This window comes from Manihot esculenta, chromosome 7, assembly GCF_001659605.2.
Source record: "Manihot esculenta cultivar AM560-2 chromosome 7, M.esculenta_v8, whole genome shotgun sequence".
NCBI classification, from domain to species: domain Eukaryota; kingdom Viridiplantae; phylum Streptophyta; class Magnoliopsida; order Malpighiales; family Euphorbiaceae; genus Manihot; species Manihot esculenta.
Window position 1 is genome coordinate 30,631,645 of NC_035167.2, and position 14,553 is coordinate 30,646,197.

At 31.3% G+C, this 14,553-nt stretch overlaps 1 protein-coding gene across 2 annotated transcripts; it reads right to left on the bottom strand.

The window, feature by feature from the left end:
- Nucleotides 1–3,407: 3,407 nt before the first annotated feature.
- Nucleotides 3,408–13,318, bottom strand: LOC110619306 (aminodeoxychorismate synthase, chloroplastic). Of its 2 annotated transcripts, none has more exons than XM_021762655.2 (13): nt 12,502–13,318; nt 12,187–12,318; nt 11,634–11,701; nt 11,303–11,367; nt 11,021–11,087; nt 10,119–10,406; nt 9,916–10,033; nt 8,092–8,414; nt 7,012–7,091; nt 6,703–6,805; nt 5,873–5,955; nt 4,290–4,907; nt 3,408–4,130 (listed from the first exon to the last, which is right to left on the bottom strand). In XM_021762655.2, the coding sequence occupies exons 1-13, from the start codon at nt 12,830–12,832 to the stop codon at nt 3,650–3,652; spliced, it is 2,757 nt and encodes a 918-aa protein (XP_021618347.1). In that variant the 5' UTR covers nt 12,833–13,318; the 3' UTR covers nt 3,408–3,649. The 2 variants fall into 2 exon arrangements, with proteins under 2 accessions (XP_021618347.1, XP_021618349.1); XM_021762657.2 differs by having other exon boundaries at nt 11,634–11,766; nt 12,502–12,645.
- Nucleotides 13,319–14,553: the final 1,235 nt, after the last annotated feature.

Sequence of the window (14,553 nt, forward strand, 5' to 3'; positions counted from 1 at the left end):
GGGCAACACAAGGATCATGGATACTACGAGCCATTGGCTCAATCTCCTTTTATTATGTTCACTGCCAGTCATGAAAGTCTCTGCAAAGATTTTGTCAGCTCAAATTAGTTATAAGAAAGATCCCACTGAATATAATTTATTATATGGTCAACCAAGCACAAGTAAAAAATTTTGAAGGCGCACTTCAGAGGACCACCAAGTTCTTAACCTGCAAAGCCAAAATCAAAGCCCTTTAATGCAGGTATTGACAAGACAGCTTTGGCCAGCTCAGCTTCAAGTTTGTTGAAGACTGGTGAACAAAGCCTCTATTGAGCTATGAAGAAACTGCCTCATGACGCATCAACCATGGATGAAGACACACCCATGCACCCACCAAAAAAAACAATGATTGCCAGTACATGCTGCCCAAAAAATAGAAGTCGCACTTGCAGATGCAGACACTGCGAGAGAGAAAGAGAGCTTAGACGTGGTGCATTCCTCATAATGCATGTAACCACACCACCAACAGAATCCCCACTTACTTGGACTGTGTCAATAGCAGCAATCGTCTTCTCTGCATATTCAGGATCAGGACACCTGAGGATGTTGCTCTCTATCTGTTAAGATTTTCATGCATTGCATAGTTAGGCAAGAATCTCTTACAATTACCACCTTTATTTAAAATATTTTCAAAATTATAAAGTTTCCTTGTGTCTTTTTTATCTCGATACTCTCACTTTTTTCTATTTTTTCATACCTAACATTTTCTTTCCCTTTCCCATGCAAGACTATCTACGTCAATTGACCATCGACAAAGAAATAGATATTGTCCCTATTAAGAGTTTTCATCACTTATGATACGGTGTCCAATCAATTTTCATAATATGCAAACCTCTTTGACAGATTTATAGCAACAATCCTCGAACAATTAATGTATTGAAAGATTTGGTTGTTAGTTATAAGTCGAACATTTTATTTTTGATAGAAACAAAATCTCTTAGTTCTCATATGAAATTTTATCATTGTTTTTCACATTTTGATGGTTGTTTCTCGGTCAATAAATTGTTTCGGAAGATAATATTCAATGGAGATTTACTAGTTATTATGGGTTTCCGAAATCGTATTATTCGAGTTTTATTTCTTAAAATTCCGTAGTTTTGTTCGGAAGACTTTAATGATTTATGCTCAAGAGATGCGAAAAAAGGAGAAATATTTTTGTCAAATTATCTTATACAAGAGTTTAATTTTGAATGATTGTAAATTTTTATTAGGCAGTAGAATTGATATTTCTATTAGATAAGTTCGTCGTAATACTACTCTAACTGTTCATATTTTGACTAGAGAATTTATCAGATATAATCTGTATCTTTATTTGGAATGATATTCCTATTTATTTGATCTCATACAGTAGCTTTCAAAAAAAAAAATCATTATGACCACTATTTAAATGTGTAACGGCATTATTTTTTCAGTTGAGAATGACTAGCTTTTTTTTCTAACCAGAAGAATACACGTGCATAGCACGGTTACGACATAAACTTTTTAATTTAATATTTTAATTATAATTATTTTTCATGTTTTAATTTTATTTACTCTTTAAATAATATTAAATTTTTTTTATTAATGCAATTGTTATTCATATATGTTAAGCAGTTAATTTTTTTTATTTACTCAATCCATATATCTAATATTTTTTAGATTAAATATTTATATCAAAATTTTTATATAATGAGCATAAAAATTTTGATATAAATATTTAATATAAAAATTCTTATTACGAATGTTTTATAAGAAATTAAATTTATAAATTTTTATATATAAACACATTATATTTGTAAGGAGCTAAAATAAAATACCCGTACTGTGCATGATGCCAATATATCTTTTTATTTGGATATATTTTAAAATTTATTGGAAATTTTAAATTATTATTATTATTATTATTATTATTATTATTATTAAATCGATTCTTATTTAAATTTTTTTAATTTGATTAATTGTGTTAAATTGCAATACTTTTTAATTTAATAAAATTATAAAGTTGAATTGTTTAAAAATTAAATTATTGATTTAATAAAGGATAAATTAGATTTTGATATCTGAGTTTTAGCATAATTATTGACTCGATCTCTGTATTTTTAGTATTAAACACTTAAATATCAGTTTGTCTAAATTAAAGATTCTTCCATCCATTTATTTTTGATGTTAAAAGTGTAGAAATATCTTTTATTATCTTTTTAAATGAATAAACTACATTTAAATCCTTAAATTTTAGTATAATTAATGGATCATACCATATATTTTTAAAATTGTACACCTAAATTCCTCTATAATCAGTCCGTTCTTATTTTTTATAATTTAAACATTTTTATCTATTTTTTTTATTTGAAAAAAATACTTAAGTCTCCACACTTTTGTCTTTGATATCTCATTTAACTAATTTTAATATTTTTTTCTTTAATTTCTATTTATAAAAATACTTTAATACTTATAATTTCAAAACTTTTAAAAAATACTTACAACTTCACCTATTTTTAAATGATACCAAATAACCTTTAAATAAATTGTAAATTTTATAAAAAATATTTTAAAAAAAAATTACACTTTCAGAAAAAATTTAATCAATTCACTAGTTTTAACTAATTTTTATAATGGATGAAAAAATTGTAATTACATAAAAATTTAAAATTTTAATTTTAAAAATATAATAACTGATCTATTAATTACGTTAAAATTTATGGACTAAATTATTTTGTCATAAAATATTTATATAACAAATATTTTTTATAAAAAATATGTTAGGTATAATATTTTACAAATATAAGTTATTTTTTATAAATAAATAAATTTAAAATTTATATTATAATAATTCATTTATTTTAACATTATTTACTAATTATCCCGTGGTAAATATAAATAGTTGAAAGTTTAGTAAATAGTAAAAAAAATATTTTTATTTATGCAAATCAAAATCAAGGCTCAAAACTATGCAAATATTTGAATTGCAAAAAATAAAAAATAAAAAACTACTCTCTCCCGAAATGAAACTGTGAGCTCTGCTGAAAGATAAAATGAGATGCTACCTTTCCCCTGTTTTCTGCAGGCCATGTGTTATTGTGTGTGTGACAGTAACAGATTAAGAAAAAGAATTAGACACAACACTTACATATCATTATACCTAACCCATTTTACAAGAAAAAAATTTATAAATTTTAAATAAATTTTTATAAAATCGTACAAAATTTTAATTCTTTTTAATAAAAATTTTTCAATTGGGTAACATCCCAGTTAAACTAATGTGTTTAGTGAAATTTTAAAAACTAAAGTATAACTAATAGGCAAGTAACATGAGGTGTAAAAATATCAGCTAGAATCGGATAAAAGAATCAAATTCTTTCAAATAAAATAATTATTAGAAAAGAAATTAATTGAATTGAATTCTTACGAAATTCTTATTTCCAAATAGAGGACTAATATTCTAGTGTAAGAGTTCTGAAGAATATTGTATGACTTCTGAACCTACAGAAATTCTACCACTGCCTTTGCTGGTGCCCCTGTTTTCAATATCATTTCATCATACTCTGTCTTCAGGATTTGAGACAATAACAGACTAAGAAGAAAAATGAATAAAAATACAACATTTTATATTCTACTGTGTGGAGTTCTGAATCTACTGAAACTCTACCACTGCCTTTGCTGGTGCACCTGTTTTCAATATCATTTCATCATACTCGTCTTCAGGATTTGACAGAGCAACAATGGCTCCACCTGCTCCTATAGAGGCTTCACCTTCATGTATAACTATAGTTCTTATCACAATATTAAGATCAAATGTCTGATTATATGAGAAAAATCCAATAGAACCTGAATAGATGCCACGGGAACAGCTTTCTAGAGAATCAAGAAGTTCCATGGATCTCAACTTTGGAGCTCCTGTCATTGAACCGCCTGGAAATGCAGCCCGGATACAGTCTACTGCATTTATGTTTGACCTCTTCTTTCCTCGAATTGTACTCACCATTGTATGCACAGTTGCATATGATTCCACATCCATAAGACGTGGCACATGAACAGAGCCAGGTTCACAGACACGGCCAAGATCATTCCTCAAGAGATCAACAATCATTAGATTTTCAGCTTGATCTTTTTCACTGTTTAGGCAGAGAGCGAGTCGGTCAGTTAAATGCAAGAAGAAATAGAGCGACTCTGAGACTCAAGCTCAACTAATACTCTACAAGTGGAACAAAAGATCTCTGATGCCTTGGCACTTGCAAGAGAGAGAGAGAGAGAGAGAGAAGATCCATATTTACCTGTACTGTAATTGCAGTTTAAGCTGTTCATCTTCTTCCTCCGTCCGGCCACGGGCGATGGTACCCTTAATGGGCTTTGCTTCCAAAACGCCATTTCTGTCCAAGCGCAAGAACCTCTCTGGGGAAGAACAGCATATGCACAAATTCTCATTTGAAAAATTAAGCCAAGCTGCATACGGCGCTGGATTTTTCTCTCTGAGGTGAAGGTAAAGTCTGAGAGATTCTATATCTCCGACTTTTTTCCTCATTTGAGTAGTGAGACATAACTCATAGCTTTCTCCATCTTTAATGTATTCCAGACACTTGTGCACATCATTAATATACTGCTCTCTAGATTTCTCAGCAAGAAAGCCAGCCTCGCAAGAGAAAATTGTTGAAGGTTGTGAAGTCTGCTTCTCTAACTTGCTCACAGGAGAAGCTTCCAAATGAAGGAGCTTCTGTTCTACATCATCCAACCATGTTGTATTGGTTGTGCTTCCTTCTTGTACAGACATTATATAAACATCATCATACTGATGATCAATGACTACAAAATTATCAGCAAAGAAAAAGCATGCATCTGGAGTCTTAGATTTGTAACGGTTAGATAGCATGCCACATTCAACTTTAAGGTTATACCTACATTAAAATAAAAAAAGAAGTTAGAAAAAATCCTAATAATAAGATCAGGCTATCTAGGATAATTCTGGATAAATATCGGGAATGGCAAGAAAAACTAGTTCCTCATGAGATATCTTAATTCTAGTTGGACTAAGAATTGAATATTCATTTATTACTATTTTCTTTATGCGGAGAATCACATTCTGGAATCTATCTTCTTTTCAAATGAATGAATAAACAAACATACGTTTATAAACTTGAAAAGCCTGAGTAGCAACATGGGAAGTGAAAGGAAAAGAGAAATTTAAAATGTCATGGAGAAAGCAGTATCAAAAGATTTATAATTTTTGATACTGATGGCTGAGGTGGAATTGGTTTTAAACAGAGCTGAATGGAGAAAAAAGAATCTACTCAAGATCCCTTTAGAAAAAAAAAAAACCTCATTGGCAAAATATTCATGGAGAAATTAGTAAGAATATGAGAAAAGATGATTCTATCAAGGTTTAAATTGAAATTCTTACATTTTTTTAGGGTTTGTAACTTCGTATAATTATGCTTTAGACAGTAGGACATGCATCCTTTAGCCATGCTTCAACATTGCTTCAGCAACTAATCTTTTTGATTTTGATTTCTAGTTCCTTTTCAACAAACAATTTCATGTATAGACAGGCATATAAACACATACACAATATGCAGAAAAATATGCAGAGACCATCTGAAAGGGTTTGGAAAGTGGATAGCATCAGCATTATGATTCCTCCAAATGCTTCCTTGGGCAGGCTAGGGCAACATAATCAAGGTCAACTGAGAGGAATCCAATTAAATAAGTTATATAGAAAGATTTCAAACTAAATTTTGTACATTATGCATAATATATAAATCAACAATTAACTTTCATGAAGTGCGCACTTTAAATGCTAAAAAGCATTAACAAGTTCATGAAAGTCTATCAAGGTTTGAAGACATTCAGTTAATAACCTTACCCAATATAACCAATATATCCACCATAAAAGTCAAATGGCAGTCCTTCAAAATCTTTTTCGTCGTAAAGGAATGATTGGAGTTCCTAAAAAGAAGTAACAAGAAAAATCAATCAGACAGGATTCAGGAAGCATTAAATGGTGAAAATGTATTCTTTTATGCACCATGAACCCAGGAAAAACATGTCACACAAAAGTCTACATTATCATTCCTGCAGTATGTTTGCTTTGTTCATGAAGCTGCAGGAGACATGTATCCTTGCGGCATACAGGTTTAAATTTTGTGGTGAACCATGGGTGTTACATTTATTCCCATGCACACATATGCAACAAAATTTCCAAGGAAAATAAATCATGGCCTTGTGATGGGAAGAAACATCAAGAAGTCTATGGCGATGCTTTTTATTGGTCATATTAAAATACCATCAGGATGGATGACTGGCCAAAAAATATCTCATCAGATCACTCTTTGTGTTGACAGAATTGCAAAGCAATGCACAAGCAATTAGATTTCCACAGAAATGAACCCTTGAGAACAGGAAACCCAAGATCTGAACCGGATTGAAATTAGACAGCTAGGTAGACAAGGTACTTGCAGCTTCCTTTAGAAGATGGTTCCTACAATTTGACTATAATAAAGAAACTGCAATCTTTCTTTTGGAAAACTAATGCTCTGCTTTCATCAATGTGTTTCTCAAAAATATAGCCTCTTTTCCATTGCTTTCAAGTACATTATATCATAATTGCCTTTCATTGAAGCTACATCAAAATGAGGGTCTCACCAAGAATTGACAATAACATATAAGGCCAAAGGAACTATATGCCATCATTACCTGGTTCATAAAATCAAGAAAACCATTTTCCAAATACATGCTTTTGGTAACGCCTTGAGCATGTTCAATTGATAAATAACCACCACTTTTCAAAGCGATATCACTGAAAAATGAAAGGAGGATTCATCATTTTCCATTAAAGCGTGATACTTGCATTATTTTTTTTTTTTCACAAAATCTTGCAGCTATCACTGTATGCATGACTTGATTATTAATAAAAAGAAGCCATGATAAAAACTAACCACTAAGGCACAGGAAGGAAAGATTCAAGTTTCTTTGCTAAGTAATTGACAAGATATATTTACAAACCTTTCATCTGACAATATGAATGTCATTTGCTTCCAAAGTGATCCACCTTTACCCCCCATAAACGAAAAGCGTGCCCTTTTCTAAGAGTTCAAAATACAAAAATGATTAGATGTCAAAATTCTAGGATGTTTACAATAATAATAATAATATCAACAACAACAATAATAATGTTAATAATAATAGTGAAGCTGATGATGATACGAATATAACAAATTATGATAAAGTAAAATTTACCAAGACCATGGAATAGGAAATGGTGCTCAAGCGCAACTAAAAGATCACAATCTCCCACATTTAACTACTACTCCATTTCAAAATCTTATACAGTTTAGCCATCTATACTTCACCCTAAAGACCACAGATATTCTACACCATAACACAGTTCCATGCTTTTTTCCGTAAGTTGGCTTGGATGACTCTATCATCAATAGCCATGTTCAGTAACAGCTCCTTTAGTTGAGTTTAAAAAGTTCAGACATCACCAGACAACAGGTAAATTTAATCTGTGATGACTTTGGGCTGGGGAGCTTCTATATCTATAAGTATCGACATATATTTACACAGTGAATATGTATCTATGTCCACAAACTCCGGTTCACGCCCGTGCAAGTCAAACTTTATAGATACAAAATGAAAGATGACAGTTGACCTCGTCAAGTATGCTATTTCTCCATATGCTCAGAATTGTCTTTATGTTACTCCAGAACTAAATTTCTCCAATATGCTGAAGCCATCATGTATCAAACACTTAATCCCTCAAAGAAATACAGACCATCTCCTAAATTTCTAATACTTTCCATTATTTATGCAATTTGATACCAAACATTAATTCCAAAAAGGATATTTTAGTTAAGCTCACAATAAAGCCAGCAACAAAACCTGGTTAATCAGATAAGCAAGAAGTTTCTGATTAAAACACGTAGGTAAGCATCACATTCCATGGGTTATTCACTTACTATTAAAGAAGGCATGATTTTAAGTACCACATTTTTGCTTATTATTAACAATGAGAATCAGCAAAAGCAGTTTACTAAGAATTGCAATTTTTAGCTAAACAAATATTGAGCAGTAAAAGAAAACCTTCTCTACTGAGGAACTATCCAACCAAAAGGTGTTTTCAGCTTTATTAGCTCCAAATAGTTTGCAAAATATGTTTCTTGCTCCACCAAGTTGTGCTGCCAATCTATCAAACTTCCTCCATTTCAATTTTAAATGCTTTACACGACCACTTGATTCTGGAAAACTCAGTAAGCTGGAGATGCTAACACAATTCTTCTCATCCACTTTGCCCAGTATTTGCATTCTTGAAGTTTCTCTAAATGGTAGAGTATCTTCACTGTATTCTAATGGCCCATTTCTAGGAACTCCAAACAGTTGACTAACACCAGGCACCTGCATGCATGCTAAAAAAATTTTACTGCTCAGAGGAAATCAAAGGCTCAGTAGGTGCAAAGCCAAAGGCAAAAGGCGAAATTCATGATGCATACTGAGGCATAGTAGAGCAGGCCAACTAGTTTTGGAAGGGAGTGCACAGGTGCAGAAGGACATTGAACCAATTGATAAACCATATGTAAATAAAATGTCAGAAGGTCATGCCATGCCCACTATATTTATCACTAAGTTGTTATATCAATTATGCCTTCTAGATTTGTCAATCCACAAATTTGTGGGCAATATTTTTCTCAAAAGCACACTAAAAGGGAGACCTAGTGCACGAAACAATCCCACATTCGTGGTCTCCAGGAAGAGTTGATATACACAAGCCTTCCCTCTGCTTTCCGTACATGTCTGCCCATTTAAAATGAGGAAACCCCTTATGCATGACTCTCCTTGCTTTTCAAGAATCAGGAAAAGGCCATACTTCATATGTGGAGTTCTTGCTTTTCATAAAGAGATTGTTTCACCAAACCAAAAAAAACTGCCACCTTCTAATCAAAAGAAGCAACCTCAACATGCCAACATGGATTTATATTGTGACAGTGACTGCGAATTGAGTAATGGAAATAGGTCTATAATGGCAATAACAAAGTAGTAATAGCCTAACCGGCTATCCCTATACAAATTGTTTTGAAAAATTTTTAAAGTTCAAGAAATAAATAGATATATAAAGGTACAAGGAAAATTAAGATATACAACTAAATAAAAGTTATACAAACCCATCCATAAAAATCACATCCATCACTTCTAGACATCATTAACTTTAATCAATTTAGAACTGATAAAAAAAACTATGTAGACAGTAAAGGATGATGCTTCCTTCTATAAATTTAATTGAAAAAACTAGCATCAAAAATAATTTTCTTCAACAAATAAACAAAAAAAAAGACCAAAAAAATAAATAAATAACTCTCCTTTTGCAAGATGTAGATTTGTAAACTGTAAAGAATATTGATGACCTTGCAAGAGAGAGGGAGAAAGTGAAAGATTTATAGAAAGAGAAGTTTCATGGAATTTGAGCAAGAAAGTGAGACACAACAGATTAAAAACTATCCAAACCAAAAACAGAGAGAAAGAGTTGTTGCCCCCATATGGCTTAAAAAACAGGGAGGTAACAGACCGTTACCATTACTTAATGGTAAACAACAGTTTTTACTAATAGGTAACGGACGTAATGGGTGTCGGACGTAATGGGTGTTATAGAAATCTTTACTTTTTTCCCTTTAAATAACAGGTGTTACATAACAGGAGGGGGAAAACCTATAAATAACAATCACTGCATAATGTAAGGGTCTTTATCTAAAACCATGATTGCCAAATCTCCCCTCTGCAGTCTGCATATGCATATACAAAGTTCAAGAGAAAAACACAGATACAGGTGCAAACAGAGAAATCTAGTAGAAGTCAGATTTGTATGTTCACATCACATACAAAAAATATAAATTGATTTAGAAGAGCTTCATTTACCAGTATAAAAGGCATGTCTCTCCTTAAAAAATGTCGACCTCAAATAATCCCGCGTCATCTCTCTAAAATTCTCAAATATTTTCCTTCCATGACAGGTTGCAATACTCTCTGGATGAAACTGAAGGTGGACAAAATCAAGAATGTAAACTTGCAGAAAAAAATAATCAGGGGTAACCGACTAATGATAATTAAAGAACGCAAACCTGTATGCCATAATGAGGCCTGGTAGAATGCATAATGCCCATGAGAATTTTTCTCTTTTTAACTTCTCTGGAGCGGCTAAAAGACCAAGAAGTTCCATTATTCAATTCCGGTGAAAAAGTATCATAACCAATAGTTGCCCTAATCTGACTCTCACAAGCATCAGAGGTAAAATCAGAATTCTGAGACTCAAGAAAAGAATGTGTGCCAGTAGAAGTTGTCCATGCAATTGGTACAATTTCCTTAGGTAGTGATTGTGCATCTATAACAAGAGAATGGTATCGAACCACCTGTAATAATCAAAGTGGGAAGTAATCTTTAATTGCAATCCTCATAAGCACTCCATTGATCCCAATAAACGCAGCATGCAAAACAGACCTAGCTTAACAACTCTGAGAGTGGCTCTAACGTCATAATAATTAACATTTTGAATTTCATAGAAACGTGAATTTGCATTTATCTACTTGACTGAAGAAATCTTGCCATTCACTTTCAAGTGTTCAGTCTACGGACCTCACTTTATTCTAGTTCTCAATTCAAGTACCCTTGCCACAAGTGTTTATCCAAGAAATATGTTAAGAAGAATGACAGGTATTCTTCTAACTAAAATGGGTGTCTTATCTCATTATGCTAACTTTTTGCATTTTTCCAGATATCTTATCAGTTATCACATTGATCATGAAATAATAATGAAATGAAAAAGATGATGAAGAAAATAAACAACTTAATTGAGCTATTTTAAGAGATATATCTTCTTGGAAAGGTCGAGTAACATAATAATGCATGTAAAACAATAAGGTAATCAAATTACCTATTTCAAAGAGTTGCATGTACAGCATTACATTATACAAAAATAGCTAACAAACAATTTCATTCCTCTTCTCATAAAAGTAGACAGACTGACCTTAAATCCAGATTGTTTGCCAGAAGGAATATCACTGAAGAGTCTGCACCCATTATGCTCAATTTCACTGTAAGACACAAGTGGTAATGTTACAAGGCGAGGCTCATAATTGCAAAATAACGGCTACACTATTGTTTATCCTGCTTGATGTGTAATAGACAAAGACAAGATTGATTCAATATGTATTTTTTCAATCACTATCATATATCCAATAAAGTTCGAAAAGTATGAATCAAATGGACACCAAAACAAACAAGCAGCCTTGATAATTAATTAATGTACCTCATCCGTCCATGGACTGGTTCAGATGCATGGACAATTTGAGCACCATGTACATAACCCAAAGCCTATCACATTAAAAGTCACATTCAATTAAGTAGTAATACAAAGAGAATGCAGTAAAAGATTTTTATCCATTGGAAGGAAGTGTGACACTAAATACAAAACGGAAGAAACTAATGCTTCAATCAGAGAAAGAGAAAAAATGATAGAAAGATCTATTTAGATTGAATAAAAAATATTACATTATTACTTAACAGAAATATAAACAGAAGCAATAATTTCTCTGGAAAACTGAGTGTGAGCAGCATGAAAGGAGCATAAGTAGAAATACCTGGTGTCCAAGACAAACTCCCAAAATAGGAATATCCCTGCACTCAAGCAGCAATCGAAGGCATATTCCTGTAAGATTCAAATGGATTCTGAAATGGAATCGCATAAACTTTACCCTGAAAAAATATGTATGTCTGCGTGTATATATATATGTACAAAGCAGTAAATAATCACAATTCTAGTTCCAATATCATCATTATGATAGTAAAGAGTAAACCTCCTCAAATTAATACATTTAAGGGTGGACACCTTCTGAAAACTCAAATAAAATTTTCTGCACCAGATTTTCAGGTGTTGCGAGGTCTTAATAATAAAATTCAGAGCATCAGACCATCTAACAATATAAATGGTGTAATTTACAACTTTAATTGCATTGACAATAATGTATCACATCACATGCCAAAATCAAGCCCGCTCTATCATGTTCAAACTGGCACTTAAGTTTCTATTCCATATTAGGCCTAATCAATGTATTCTACTATTGAAAAAAGTATGAATCTACCATAAGCAAATGTGATTAAAAGAAAAGGGATGGAACTGAATTCTCAATATACCTATATCCGCTGCACATGTTGGCGAACCAGGCCCAGGTGATATAACAATATTATCAAAAGCCTTTTCTTCATATAAGTAATGGCACACTTCCTCCCATGTCCACTCATCATTCTTCACCACCACAGGAGGAACTGTTATGTCAACAAATTTGAAAACATAAAAAAAAAAAAAAAAGATCTTATAATATGCATGAATTGAACCAAAAAATAATTAAAAAAGAGAGAAAATCATTATGATAACAAAAGAATAGCAAGAAAGCAACAAAAATAAGTTAAAAAAAAAAAAAAAAAAAGCAAAAGAGAAAGTGAAATTACCTCCATTAACGACAGAGAGCTCTTGGTAAATGTTGTAGGTGTAACTATCATAGTTATCAATCAACAAAGTCCTCACAAAATCCAGCTTCCGACTAGGGTCCTGCAGCTGTTTGTTTCCCATGAAAGACCCCTCAAGGTGTCCAGGCATTAGCTGACTAGAAATGACCATTCTTTTACCATTACGATAAGATTGTTGAACATTCTCATTCTTAGCAAGAAAACCAAATCCCTGAAAAGACTTAGCAAATCGCAAATCGGCAGTATTACACCTGAGACCCTCGAAGCAAAGATTTGAAAGCTCCAAAGAAGACGAACACAAAGCAAACTTCATCTTCGAACCTCTATCCTATCCTACAGCTTCTCCAAATAGAAAAGAACTCAGAATTAAAAGCTTCCCAGAGTAGAAAATTCCCAGAAAACTCAAGATTCAATAAATCCAAACGTTAGAGAAATTTTTTTTTTTTCTCAACTTGTGAGCAAACAATGAGCAGCCAGATAATGGAAAACGTAAAATTATGAAGACATATGGTGGAAGGTGAGAAAGAGGACTTAGAAGAGGTGGTGGGTAGTGGTGGAGGCGTGGAGCAGAGGAAGCAAACGGACAGAGATATATAGAGAGAGAGAAGTGGGGGCGGTGGAGTGGAGGTAGGTGTTTGGTGGTGAGAGTGGGGCCGAGGTCTCAATTCTTTCGATTAGATTCTGTTTTGAAGCGTCAAATAGAAGTGATGTTATGGAGGCTGATTGGTGAGAATTCCATGGCCGCTGCCTCTCCACCGGTCCTGCTTTTGCTCTATCGGGAAAATTTACCCCCGCCACTCGCCAGATCAATCAAAATATGTCATAATAGATTCAAAAATATTTTTACTCACTTTATTTCTTTACGCGTATTAAAAATTAATTTTTTATTAATTTTGTATTATACTTATTTTAATTATATATTTATTTTAAAATCTAGTCTCATAATTTTGAAAAAGAAATAATAACTATAAAAATTAAATTATTTAAATATATAAAATTATAAGGATTAAATTATAAATAAAATAAAATTTTTAATATAAGATTAAAGTGTTAGATTTTTAAGATTATGAGTATGGAATTATTGGCCTCTAAAAATATATATAAAAATATTTTATTATAATTTTATATTATATATTTTTAAAATAAGTAAATTTAATATAAATTAACAAATTATTTTTATAAAATTTATATATTTTGTTAAAAATATATTATGAATAAAAAAATAAAAACACTTAAATTAAATTATTTTTAGAAATTTTTTAATGTAATAATACTATAAAAATGTGAAATAATTTAGTCCTTAAAATTTTATTATGTTAATAAAATAATTATTTAAATAAAATTTATTGTTAAATTATAATAATTTAATTATTAAATTTTTCACTTTTTATAATAATTTATTCCTATATAATTAATAATTTATAATAATTTATTTTTTATAATTTTAATATTTATAATAAATTAATCTCTTCAATTTAAACTAAATTCTTCGATTAACAATTAACAATAAATTTAACAGAATAATCGTTTTAGTTAAAAAAACTTTAAAATTAAATTATTTAATATTTTAAAAAATAAAAATTAAGTCATAAATTTTATGGGTGAAATAAAACTTTAAATTTTAATATTTTATAAGTTTTATTAATTTATTTATTTTTTAAATTTTCAATTGATTTCTGCATCTATATTATCCCAAATTTATTTTCTCTAAATTTTACATAGGCAAAAAGCCCTTAATGTAAGCCATTTAAGCCAATCTATCTTACATGGCTTCTTCAAGCCAAGTTAGCCAAATGGCTTGTCGGCTTTAGAGTGGGCTAATTTCATTAAGCTCAAGCCCAAGATTTTAAGCCCAAATCTTAGAGCCAATCTTCCAAGCCTAGTCCATTTCAAGCCCAAACCCACGTGGCCTAAGACATTTATTTTTGGACCAAACTCCTAACCCTTTTCTTATTTAAAACCAAAGGACAAACACAAATTGCATTTTAGTCCTTTGAAGTCCAATGGACTTTTTTTTTCCAATGGACAAACTTA